This window comes from Sinocyclocheilus rhinocerous, unplaced genomic scaffold (assembly GCF_001515625.1).
Source record: "Sinocyclocheilus rhinocerous isolate Xijiao unplaced genomic scaffold, SAMN03320098_v1.1 scaffold1038, whole genome shotgun sequence".
Classification (NCBI taxonomy): domain Eukaryota; kingdom Metazoa; phylum Chordata; class Actinopteri; order Cypriniformes; family Cyprinidae; genus Sinocyclocheilus; species Sinocyclocheilus rhinocerous.
The window spans coordinates 704743-717530 of record NW_015632707.1 but is presented as its reverse complement, the minus strand read 5'-3'; the positions used below and the strand labels follow the sequence as shown (position 1 = coordinate 717530).

The following is a 12788-nucleotide window of genomic DNA, read 5'->3' as shown; positions in this document are numbered from 1 at the left end:
TTGATTGTTCCTGGTTAGGAAGAGTCTGGTTTTTGAGAGCTGTGGCGTGTTTTCATTACAAGAGGTTGGATTATTAATTTGCTATCAGCCAACTTCAGCTATGGACAGTGTTTGGACATTGATGTACTACAGATAAGACTTTTGCACACATCAACTTTCACATGACGAAATCCTACAATCTTACATTGCTTTGTTTAGTTTTTTTGTACTTTACGTGTATTTACATTTTTGGTTATAGCTGTATTAACCTGAATTGAATGTTTTCTATTTTGTATTTAATAAATCCATTGATTTGAAATCCCTTTGACTACTGTACATTTTTGACAATATAGACATTAGTTATGTGGTGACTGCATCCATTTCAGATGTATAATAACTTTTTTTCCCAAAGACTTAAGTTATAGTATCTGAAAAGTATTTAAAGTGAAACAGATGTATTGTTAGAGATCAGGGGTGCATCCTGTTTCTGGAGATTTACCTTCCTACAGAGTTCAGTTCCAACCCTGATTAAACAAACCTGTCTGTAATTATCAAGTGCTCCTTCAGATCCTAATTAGTTGGTTCAGGTGTGTTTGATCAGGACCAGGGTTGGGCACCCCTGTTGTGGATTAATAGTGTGGGCTAAGTGAGGACTCCCCGTGCAGGGCCAGCACTAAGGGGCCAACGTTTTGCCAATGAGCAAATTCTCAGGGGCCCTGCGCTGGCAGCCTGCTGGGGGCCCTTAGGCTAGCCCTAAGTGGGCCCTAAAGGGCCACCGCAGGCTTGTTTGCAGGGTACATATGTGCAAAACAAATTTTTACTATACACTTTGCTATAGCATGAGGCACAAGAAAGGATACTTTTATGGCAGGGAAGGGGCAGTGGCATTCGTTTCAGTCCGCATTAGCAGTATTAACAGTCTTCATCCATTAAGGTTTTCCATTTTATCATGGTTTTAAAATATTTAATTATGTAGAAACTAGCTGTCCCACAAGGGCTCTATATCAATCTCAGTATATGAACTGCATCTGGACAGTAATGGTGAAAATATTCAATAGCTATTTTGTAGTCAAGGCTTTAAAGGTTGTGTAAATTGTACTTGATATGACAAAAGAAAAAAAACCCACAATATTCTGGCACTATCCCTTTTTTACAGCCATGTTTAATATGACAAAATAAAGATGCAAAATGCTATGTACATCTGAAAAATAAACAACACAAAAAAGAGGGGAAACATTCTGTATTACATTCAATGACTTAGAGCACATTCGTCAGGGATGAGTCTTTATTAAACACTTTAAATGTGAAAATTAATTTTAAGCTTTTCTGAAACCAGGGATAGAATAAAGCATAAATGATAGGATTAATGGTGGAGTTCAGGAAGAAAAATATTACAGCAACATCTCTGACATAAAACAAGTCAGCATTACTGTACGGAATCACTAAAGAACAAATATAATACGGCAGTAAACACAGGAGAAAAACAATGACCAGAATCCCCAGCAGGATCGCAGCTTTTCGCTCTGATTTGTCACTGACTCTGTTTTTGGAGGATTCTGTTCTGTTGTGAACCTGAAGGGCTCTTATAGCAGTCGCATGTCTCTTAGCGATGACAAAAACATGAGTATATAATATTATAATAAGTGTACATGGCATAAGAAACACAATCAGAAGATCAATGAGAGATGAAACTCCATCTATAATATAAACACATTTTCCTGGACACATGACATCAGTGAAGTTTCCATTAACAAAGAGAAGAATGAAGTTATAAATGAGTGAAAACAACCAGTTAAATAAAGTCGCTATGCAGATCACAGTGGGTGAGATTTTCTCTGAGTAAAAAAAAGGAGAGTGTAAAGCCAAAAATCGATCAACTGCTATCAGAGCCACAGTGTGAACAGACACGCTTGTTGCCTGAGAAGCCACAAAATTGAAAACCGAACACATCGCTGGTCCAGAAATCCAACATGACTCAATCAACAAAGTCAAATGAAATGGCATCACAGCAACTCCAGTAAGGAGATCGGACACAGCCAAAGAGAGGATGAGGATGTTAGCAGGTGTGTGGAGCTGCTTGAAGTGGCTAACAGAGATGATAACCAGCAGGTTTCCACACACGGTCAGCAGAGACACAGCTGCTGCGGCCACATACAGAATCACATAGACAAATAAAGAAACAGATCTCCCTGGACACCAATATTCCTGACAGACATCAGTTTGGTTCACTGCTGTTAGATTCATTCTTCAGTATTTGGATGAAACATCCAAACAGAGTATTGTTCCTTGTGAGTATAAGGATTCATGGATTCAAATGTGCAGTTTGTATCTTCAACAGCTCTGAATTGCTCATCATCTGAAACATAGTCTGCATTCACTCCTGGAGGTTCCACAATAAAGACGTGCTACTACAACCCATGCTACCTTTTATACACTTGACATGTTGACTTTTTCCAAGACTGGAAGCATCAAGGGGGAAGAACATACAGCTGGGAGATCAACTGATTTGTTTCATCCAGAGAAAAAAAAAACAGATGAAGAGTGACATATAGAAAGTTGGCTTATATAAAACATATAGGTATAAACAAAAATCTATATAATACAATAATATATTTGCAACTTATGTTGCGATTCTATGCGATTCTACAAAAGAAGATGATTTCTAAATAAAAAAAAAAAACATGCAAAATGCAGCCTGTGGTCTAAATGGACAACCAACAAATTACAGTTTATTGTGTTTCGAAAATGACCTTTCTTTTCTTCACTCAAAGATCTTACTGAGAGAAACGTGAGGTTGTACGAAAAACCCTAATATGGAGATAGTTTTGGCATATTTTTTATTTATTTTATTATTATTTTATAAGTCCTTTCAAGGCAAGTTATTTCATTCAGCGGCCATCTTTGAAATGCCATTCGGGTAGCTATTTCAGTCATTGAAGTACAACTCTATTTTAAGGGGAAAACATCAAATTCACCAAAGCTTTTCACCATGCTTACAATTAAATTTCATATTTGAAATCACCAATGAAATCCGACAATAACATTCTCACAAATGTTGTTTCTTATGCTCAAATAGGCAATGCGCATGTGCAGTTCTAAGCGCGCCCAGAACACTGACTGTTTCTATAGCAACCGGAATTTCTAACGGCAACTGCAGTGATGCGATGACTTTACCAATCAGCTATTGGCTCTTTTATGTAGAAGGCGGGCGTTGCACTTTCTCCAATTCATAAGCGATATATCTAAAGTCTTTGTTTTAATGCAAAATAACGTCTTAGGCCAGCAGTCTCACATTTAGAACAAACATTTAACATTATAGCGAAAAATTTCACGAGTGTACGTATCTGAACATGACTGAAATTTCCGTGAAAAGTGTTTCTGCTTATAAGTACGAACAGTCCACGCAATTATTTGTTGATAAAACCCACTCTTCGCATCTGGATGGTGTAGTTGCTAGTTCTACCATGGGCAAACCAGCTGAGCCTTGATCTTGAGGTAAACTATTAATTTTTCACTTGGTAGTGGTCATATGCAGGACAGCAACACGTGGCAACAAGCAGGTTGACAGTCTCTGGCTTTAAGCTGCATTTAACACATTATTTTAAAGCAACTGTATGAGTTTTTTTTTTTTTAAATCAGTTTCAAAATCATTCTGATGGCACACTGACTTCTAATGAGGCGAATGGCTTTCCAACAACAGTTATAATTACGACAGTGAATTCCACTCACTTAACTGTAGGGGGCTCATACCGTTGCTTTAAGTGTCAAGATGTTGATTTTTCCTTTTAAAATGATTTTATGAAATGAAGTGCCATTTAAATGCACATTAAACTACATATTTTTTCCTTATACACTGTATGAAAAAAACAATCCATAGAAGAGCCTGGAATTTAGATTTTGTTAACTCAAATGTGGAAGCTTTTATTCATTCGAATCTGAACTTTTCTATACTCTTTGCAAGTAAGAAAAACTGATCATCAGTGGAGGTGTTTGCCTATTTCTGGCTTTAGCTGAGAGACATAAAGATTACAGAATTATTAATGTCTCATATGTGCATGTAAATATACATACTGTTTGACTGCTTTTTGTAAAAAGCCAAATCCAGTGGCCTAGATGTCTCATCATCTAAATTGTTCTACCATGAGGATGATGACCTAAAACACTCATCCATCCACACAATAAATAGACATTTATTAGATATTCCGAACAATAATAAAACTGCTCTGATAAACAAGTTAAATGCTGAAAGTTATACTGCATGTTTTTACCAATGATTTTACCAAAGAAACATATGAAACGTATATTATTATAATTAATTTATATTTAATTTATAATTAATAATTTTGTAATATTCTTTACAAAAAAAGTGTAGTATATAGATGTGTAGAGTGAACATTTCTTATCACATTTATAGAAATATTGATCTGTTGAAAATGTTTTTTTTTCATGTCATCCAACAAACATTTCACTTTTGATAATCAATGCTCTTTTTTGCATATAATGAGGCAGCGCTTCTTGAATAACATGCCTGGTTTTATTCATCAAAATATATGAATAATCATATTTTTACTGCACAATAATGATGAAAAAAGAAATACTAAAACATATAAACAATGGAAAATTGAGGACAGACATTTGTTGACATACATTGTTCCTTATCAAGAGCTTAATGACAGGACATCCATTAGCGAGGAGTCTGTGTTCAATACTTTAAGAGTTAGAATTATCTTTACACTTTTCTTAAACCAAGGGTACAACAGAGCGTAGATTATGGATTGATTAGGAAAAAAGAGAATCAAAACACTGTTGATAACATTAGAAAATGAGTCATCTCTTAGGAAATTTGTTAAAGAAAAAATGTAATACGGCAGTAAACACAAAAGAAACACAAAGACCATGCAGAATCCCCAGCAGGATCGCAGCTTTTCGCTCTGATTTGTCACTGACTCTGTTTTTGGAGGATTCTGTTCTGTTGTGAACCTGAAGGGCTCTTATAGCAGTCGCATGTCTCTTAGCGATGACAAAAACATGAGTATATAATATTATAATAATAAGTGTACATGGCATAAGAAACACAATTAGAAGATCAATGAGGGATGAAACCTCGTCTACGATATAAAGACATTCTCCTGAACACATGACATCAGTGAAGTTTCCATTAACATAAAGAAGAGTGAAGTTATAAAAGAGTGAAAACAGCCAGTTAAATAAAGTGGCTATGCAGATCAAAGTGGGTGAGATTTTCTCTGAGTAAAGAAAAGGAGAACTTAAAGCCAAAATCCGATCAACTGCTATCAGACATCAGTTTGGTTCACTGCTGTTGGATTCATAATGTGTGAAGTACTCTGGAGAGACATCAAGTCTTCCTTCTAGTATTGTATAGAACAAAGCAACGACCAATTTGAATCTAATATTTGTATTTCCAGCAGACTGAGTCTAGTCTCATTCGGTCCTCAGTGTAAAGTGTTTGCATTGTTCCCCGTGAGCAGGATGACACCAACTTTGGCAAAAAATATTGCTGATTTTTTTTATATGTAAATGTCTCCTCCCCTCGACAATAAATGTTTAATTATGAGCTTCTGCTGGGAGTTCATGTTAATTACATCTTCACATAATCACAATCACTTTTTTCATTCTTTCATCATAATATACTAAATTTCAAATTCAATGCACAATTGTCATTGGATATTTGTCAAATGTGGGTTACTAAATCTGGCACTTTTATCTAAAGCAGTTTGAGAAGAAGAGTGATATAAAAGACATTAAAATGGCACAGCTATAGAAAATTAAACAGTTAATGAGTCTGACTGACCAGAATCAATTATTGCAAACAAGTTGGTGTTAATTTTAAGGACAACATATATTGCCTCTTTTTGAATATTAATCTTTACTCAGATTCAGAATGGACACCAAATTAAGTTTCTGTCACTAAATTCAAAATAACAAACAAACAACTCTGGATTAACCACACATACAACTGTATTTGTGTTCATTTATCTCCACAGCAGCATTTCAGTTTTTGGGAAAATGGTGATTCAACATTATTTACAAAATTAAAATTTAAAACTGCACTAAATCATGGAAAAAAAACAAATGACAAAAAGAAGATAAATTATTGCCTACTACACAATAAATTAATTAGGCAGCCCTTTAGCAAGCATTTTGCATGTGTTACCAGTAGCCCCTCACTGTGCAGAACACAAGATCCAGGGGGCGTGGTTGGATCCACATTTAGGGGGTGGAGATTGGTAGGTTTAGGGGTGGAGATGGGTGGGTTTAGGGATCGGGGGTGGAGATGGGTGGGTTTAGGGATCGGGGGTGGAGATTGGTAGGTTTAGGGGTGGGTTTAGCGATCAGGGGGTGGAGATGGGTAGGTTTAGGTATATGTAGGTGGGAGGAGTTGGATCTGGATCCAACCAAGCCCCCTGGATCTTGTGTTCTGTAGTGAGGACCATCTCTGTGTTACTCATTTTCAGCCCTGTGTGTGAGCAGGTCAAAGGTAAACTGACTGCCATTTGAATTGAGCTTAAAATGCAGCTCCACATTTGACATTGTCTCCATCTAGTGGTTATTTCCTGTCAACTGGGTAAACCTGATTTAGTTTCCTTTAATGATTAACCGTACTCATTTCAGGTCAAATAACATTTATATACAGCAACATCATACACATAGACAAACATTTAGTGACATTGCTTGTTTGTTGAAACTGTAGCATCTATTTCAGGATAAATTTACAAAGATGATTTTGGCACAGTGAGACTGGATACATGGCTAATAATAACTAACAAGATTAAAAGGAATCAGGGAACACAAAGTGCATCAATCAGCAGTAGATTTACATTTTCCTGTAGGGTCATATAATAAAACGCACAAATATTTTTATAGTCCATGAAATTTGCGCTTGAGATTCACACATTATCCCACTTATTTAAAAATTGAATGAACCTGAAAATACACTACCAGTCAAATTTTTTGTCACACTTACTCATTATTTATTTGAACTATATTAGATTTATTATGACTAGACTAATGTTTTGACTGGTAGTGTGTCCTCATTTATTTATTTATTTATTCAAATACAGTGTTTGAGAGCAGTTTAAAAGTGAAGTGCACTTATCCACCTTTATAGCAGCAGCTTCATACTAACTGTCAAAGATAAACACATTCATCTGTGCCATTTTCAACCACTGAAATCTCATATTTAGCATATTTTGCTATCAGGAATGGCAGCTTCTATAACAAACCAGATGGGTGAAAGATACATGAAGCTGGAATGATTATCTATTAACAGTAACAATGTTAAAACAATTTTAAACACAAGTTAAGCTCTATGTACAGTCTCTGTGGAATGTTTAACCCAATGCATTTTTAACAAATGTAGTTAAAATAAGTTTCTGTGGTAATGAACCACACACCAAACATGCCGTCCATAGAGCTTAACTTATGTTATATATTCTGTTAGTGGCAATATCTTAACTGTATTTAGAAAGCAACTCAAGACAGCTTCACTAAGTGACAAACCTCCATAACTCATTATAAACATGCCAGTGCAAATGCTGTGGGACATCTGATGGTCAGCTTATTTTTTGACAGAAGCCCAGATAATCAAACCAATAATGACAGCCAGCACAATCAGAACAGCGATCAGGATGAAAATCTTCTTGCGGAATGACGTCTACAGTGATAAGAAGAAATGAGTCACTAGTATAATAATAATAATAATAAGGGTTGTCAATTTAGCATGTTAATAAAATAGTACATTTAATTAATTATATATTTAATTTAAAAATATTGAATTTAATAGCAATATAATGTTAAAAAATAATGTGATTAAAAATGAATGCAAATTTACGTGAGCTGTAATATAATATAATAAACCATCATAAAAGCAGGCCATACACCAACTCAAACATGCCTGTGCAAGGGAAGCTTACAGGCAAATTACAACTTAAATTTGCATCTATTTCTCATACAAAGCTAGCATATGACTTAAAAGGACTTGGAATATAGTGCACAAGTCATATGGGCTACGTTTACAGTGCTTTTTCATTGTTTTGGAGCTTGACACTGTCCGTCTCCATCTACTTTCCTTAGGCAAAATTTCTTGTTTTGTGTTCGACAGAAGGAATAAGATAACATGGGTTTAAAATGATGTAAAGATGAGTGAATGATGTGTCATTAGTAAAAAATAAGCTGTACCTGGTGACCTGCTGCTCTGCCCAGCTGTTGTGTGGCCGACTGCACATTGATCTCTGCGTTTGATACATTGGCCTCTATACTGTCTGCAAAATGGGATGGAGATAAACAGAGGAAAAACCTTCACAGTTAAACACTGAATTAATTTCTTTTCTACAGTTTTGCACTGACAACTAACCAAATATTCTGACTCGATCATCAAGAGTTATTATTCATTGTTTAAAACATGGATAATGCATTGTCCCCTTGGATAGTAATTAATTTCCTCAGAAGTTCATTTAAAATCCTTTAGTGAGCACTATTTCATCATTCATTCAGGTATGCATGCCAAAGATTTGGTGGACAGCACAAGCAATGATGCAAACTCTTGTAATTTTGATGAAATATCACATATGTAAACAACACAAGTGTAATAGCTCACATCTTATCATTAAAAGTTTAGTGCTTGAACAAACAGTCCCACTGAGCTGGTTTGTGTGAAGCCTCGCAGGTCTTCATTATCTGCATCTGCTTCTCCATTTTAACACCTTTAATTGCACTTTCCTGTCTGAGAGTTTCATCACTATACAGACACGCCCTCAGAACCAAGTCTAAACAAAACCACACAGATGGATTTATTTATTTATTTTATATAATTTTATATATTTTTTTTTTTAGAGGAAAAAAGTAAAATAAAGAAAAATATTGTTGCTAAATGACAATTTCCTAAAATTCTAGGCAGCAACCTGTTCATATAGAGACAGGCAAATAGCACTAACCCTGACAGAAGCAGAGATTTGTTTACTGTTCACAAGATTTTGGCTGAGTCTGATTAGCAAGGAATATCAGAAAGCCAAGTCCTGACTGTGGCGAAAAGAGGAGCTGGGGATGGAGGAGGGTAATTTGCTCGCTTTTGTAAAACAGAAAGGTTCTTCAGATGTTAAAGGTTCTTTATGGAACCATTTAGACAAAAAGGTTCTTCTATGGCACCGTGAAGCACCTTTATTTTTAAGAGTGGAGTCACAGTACAGCCTCCATGTGTTTACTTTTCAACAATGAAGTGACACATGAGCACATTCTGGCCCTTATATTAAGGAAGTGTAAAAATCTAGTTATATCTTTCTGATCTTACCGATCATGTCTCCCTGTTCATGCACCATCATGCCCAGATCTCTGAAGATTTCATTAATGTCTGTGATGTCCGACTGAAAAACAAGAGAGTATGTTTTACACATCCCTAAATGTTTTTGCACAGCAAAAACAACCATTCAAAAAGCATTACACTAGCACAATTCTTGTCACTTGTAAATGAGTTTTTGTTGTCTCTGTGCTTGAATGCATCTCACCTCCAGCTGTCTGATTGCTGATTCTCTCTCCTGAATGAGCTGCAGATCTTCCTCTGCGATGGCTTCATCATAGCTCTGAGTTTGAGCATGAACCTCACTGAAAACATGTATTCATTTTATTTTATTTATTTATTTTTTATGTATAAACGTGACCAGCAGAGGTGGTGGAAAAACACTTTTGAAACCTTTGAAAGGGTGATGAAAATCCTCCAAACCCATCATCTGTATCACCAACCTATGAACAGATAGAAGATTGTGAGGAAAACATATAGAAAACCATAATAAAGTGCCAATATGCCACTACTCCCTTTTATTACTCACAAAAAACACCATTATACCTTAAGCAAACTATCATCTGCAGTATAAAATGGTACTGCAACAAAACAGTGATTCTCAATCATGCTTTTTAATCAAACATTCAATGCATCCTATCTGGAGTCATATGTGGCTTTTAAGTAGTGTGTATAACCAGGGGTATTACGGCTAACTAAAACGAAAACCATACAAATAAACTGAAATAGAGTACTAAAAATACTAAAAAGTAATGAAAAAATCCTTACACTTATTTTATTTCAGCTAGTTGCCATGACAACATTTCTCCTTTCATTTAGTTTAACTTGAAGTACTAAACTAACTCAACCTAAATAAACTAAAACTAATACTAATAAATAAAAATGAATAAAATCTACATAGATATATTAAAAAAAACTAATAAAAATGGCAAGCACAACAGAATTAAAAACTTTAACTAAAATTTTATTAAAAACTATAAAATGTAGAAAATATAAAAATAAAATTGAATTCAAAGTAATGCTGTATAACTAACAAAAAAATTGACTACTGTATAGAAACGGGCACTTTAACATTTGATATTAGTGTCTTTATAAATGATAGGATTCAACCTTCAGTTGGGTGGATAATATCAATTAATTTATGTAATTCTTTCAGCCCAAGTGTAACAGATGAAACTTACTGAAACTCTCGAGCACGCTCGGACACGCGCCACAAACTCCTTCTCCTTCTTTGCTGCCTCTCTCTGAGCTTTCTGGAAAACGGCTAGCGCGTTGGAGAATTCAGCGATGAGACGTTCTCGCTGGATTTTTCTTTGCCGCTGTGTGAGAAAAGGGGAACGGCATATCTGAGCAGGACTGTTAAAAGGATAGTAGATAATCCAAATATTCTTCAAAATATCTTTTCTGTGGGACAGCGAGGAAGCTGTACCTGTTCTGTGGTCACAGGTAAAGCACTGAAATCTTTCATGCATTTGTCTGTCACTTTAGCAAGCTGATTGACCTTCTGCTGTTTCTCTTGTCTGTATGTTTTGACGAATACAAACAAATAGAATTGGATTGACATATATAACTGTTCACTTATTTTTATGTGTGGTCAATTAAAGGGAACAGAACTAGTTGCTTGTATTTGACTCACAATGTCTGTCGTAGGTCAGTTGTGTCTTGTGCTGTTCCAAAATGTCTCATCATCTGCTGGATTTCATTAGCTGGTAAAAACAAAGACAATATATAGACTATCACACACTGCAAAACACATCCTGTGCTACTGGTTTATGTAAAAGTGCGTATTATGGTTTACATTCACTTCCGTAATAAATTCACCTTCACACTTTTGCATGCAGTGGTTTGTAGATGTGTTTTTTTCTCATAAAAAAATGAGTAACAGAAATATAGACAACATTTGGTCCAAGGACTGAGCGACCTTCCAGTTAGTTTTAGGCCAAAATGGATGGTTTTATAATATATTATAGATATATAAAACATATGCCTGTTCAACATTTATGGTCAAGAGTCTTCACATCACATAAATAAGGATGTATGTAGTAAAACTACTCACTTAGCAATGTTATTCTCTGGATATTTGAACTTATAGTCTGTGCCAGCATATTTGGGTCAACTCCGCCTGATGCAGACATGATGGACATATTGACAGAATGAGTCACCAAACCTAGAAAGATTACATGTTAAATCAAATTTACTGTCAGAATTACAGGGTAAACGTGTATATGAATATACAGGAGCTCATTTATATATGATACAAAGCATTAATATATCCTTTTAAAAATATTTTATATTGCTTATAAACACGTAATTCGTCTTAAATTCAAATACTGTAACACTTAAAATATTTTTGTGCATTCTGTCCTCCATTAACTTTCACATATTTTAAGGTGCTATATCCCATACATTCAGACAAGAGTTGACTATATAATAAAGATAGATTAAAACAGAAAAATTTAATTATTTATTTTTTTCATATTTTTGTCATGTGTTGTATACTATTTACAGTCCAGAACAGCATAATGGTAAATGCTATATATAGCCTATACCGTGCCGTTCCCATTGTGTGACAACTTTCCCCATATAGTGTGACTACGTGCCTCGCTTTAAATATCTCTTAATAGTTCAGTAATGATACGAAAACAGTTAACTTAGTGTTGTTCATATGTTAGCAGGCTAACTAGTAGACCTTGTTCATCTGACTACTAGTTTACCGACCTTTACTGCACCTGCAAAACGAAAGAATGCGGAAACCACAGCGCCCGAACTCACAAACACATTAATTTATAAAATCAGACAGTTTTTATTTTTACTTCACTGACACACACCAAACATTCACCAAGAATGGTCAGGAATATGAACGCGTGTGACCGTTTCAAATAAATGTTTAGATCACGCGCTGTCAAAGACAGTTTCACACTGAATGAAGTTCAGAATCAGCGACGCTTCTGGTTCATTTTATCACTGACTTTTTCTGTAAAGTCCTTCTTAATTAAGTCAGTAGTGTACTTACACTGAGTACAATGACACGTCTTTTACTTTGATATGTACGTTGCTTGTTAAGTTTACCTGGATTTCCTGAGTGAAACTCCGAGTCCCCAGCTGATTTCTTGACGCCTGGGTCACGTGATTTCGCTTCAATCTTCCGCGTCAGTTCAGAAACAAGGGCGTTTGTATACTAGGTATATTCATTCACAAATATTTGATGGCTGTCTCAAAATATAAGACTTACCTCAGCTAAAAAAGAAACCATAACTTGTTCTTGAGTTCATTTCACTGCAAGCTAGTTAGAAATAAAGTAGATATTAAGTAGCCTGTGATTCACACATGGGTTAATTATTCAGCATTATGCTAAAGTTCACAAAAACATTTACAGTTCTCTTCACGTTTTAATAATAACGTTTTAATCTCCTAATTTTAATGTCTTTATTGTGTATTGTCATTCTAAATGAAGAGACTCAAGGATGTAAAGATCAAAAGGCCACCAAAGATCACC

General features: G+C 35.2%; 2 protein-coding genes and 1 pseudogene across 2 annotated transcripts; all 3 read right to left on the bottom strand.

Moving 5' to 3' along the window:
- Window positions 1-1236: 1236 nt before the first annotated feature.
- On the bottom strand, window positions 1237-2223 carry LOC107742734 (trace amine-associated receptor 13c-like). Its single transcript, XM_016555765.1, has one exon. It carries the CDS (start codon window positions 2221-2223, stop codon window positions 1237-1239), a length of 987 nt encoding a protein of 328 aa, XP_016411251.1.
- Window positions 2224-4511: 2288 nt separating this feature from the next.
- Window positions 4512-5274, bottom strand: LOC107742725 (trace amine-associated receptor 7a-like; annotated as a pseudogene).
- Window positions 5275-6394: 1120 nt separating this feature from the next.
- LOC107742733 (syntaxin-7-like) lies at window positions 6395-12440 on the bottom strand. Its single transcript, XM_016555764.1, has 10 exons — window positions 12362-12440; window positions 11349-11459; window positions 10929-10998; window positions 10722-10812; window positions 10474-10611; window positions 9686-9735; window positions 9501-9597; window positions 9287-9359; window positions 8179-8261; window positions 6395-7654 (listed from the first exon to the last, which is right to left on the bottom strand). The coding sequence occupies exons 2-10, from the start codon at window positions 11434-11436 to the stop codon at window positions 7559-7561; spliced, it is 786 nt and encodes a 261-aa protein (XP_016411250.1). The 5' UTR covers window positions 11437-11459; window positions 12362-12440; the 3' UTR covers window positions 6395-7558.
- Window positions 12441-12788: the final 348 nt, after the last annotated feature.

Excerpts from the sequence above, each read along its gene's own strand:
- LOC107742733 (XM_016555764.1), bottom strand. The coding sequence starts at position 11,436 with ATGTCCATCATGTCTGCATCAGGCGGAGTTGACCCAAATATGCTGGCA. Across the intron at positions 9,360-9,500 it reads CAGCAATCAGACAGCTGGAG|TCGGACATCACAGACATTAA; the intron begins GTGAGATGCATT and ends CTTGTTTTTCAG. Across the intron at positions 8,262-9,286 it reads TGAACAGGGAGACATGATCG|ACAGTATAGAGGCCAATGTA; the intron begins GTAAGATCAGAA and ends CCCATTTTGCAG.
- LOC107742734 (XM_016555765.1), bottom strand. The coding sequence starts at position 2,223 with ATGAATCTAACAGCAGTGAACCAAACTGATGTCTGTCAGGAATATTGG.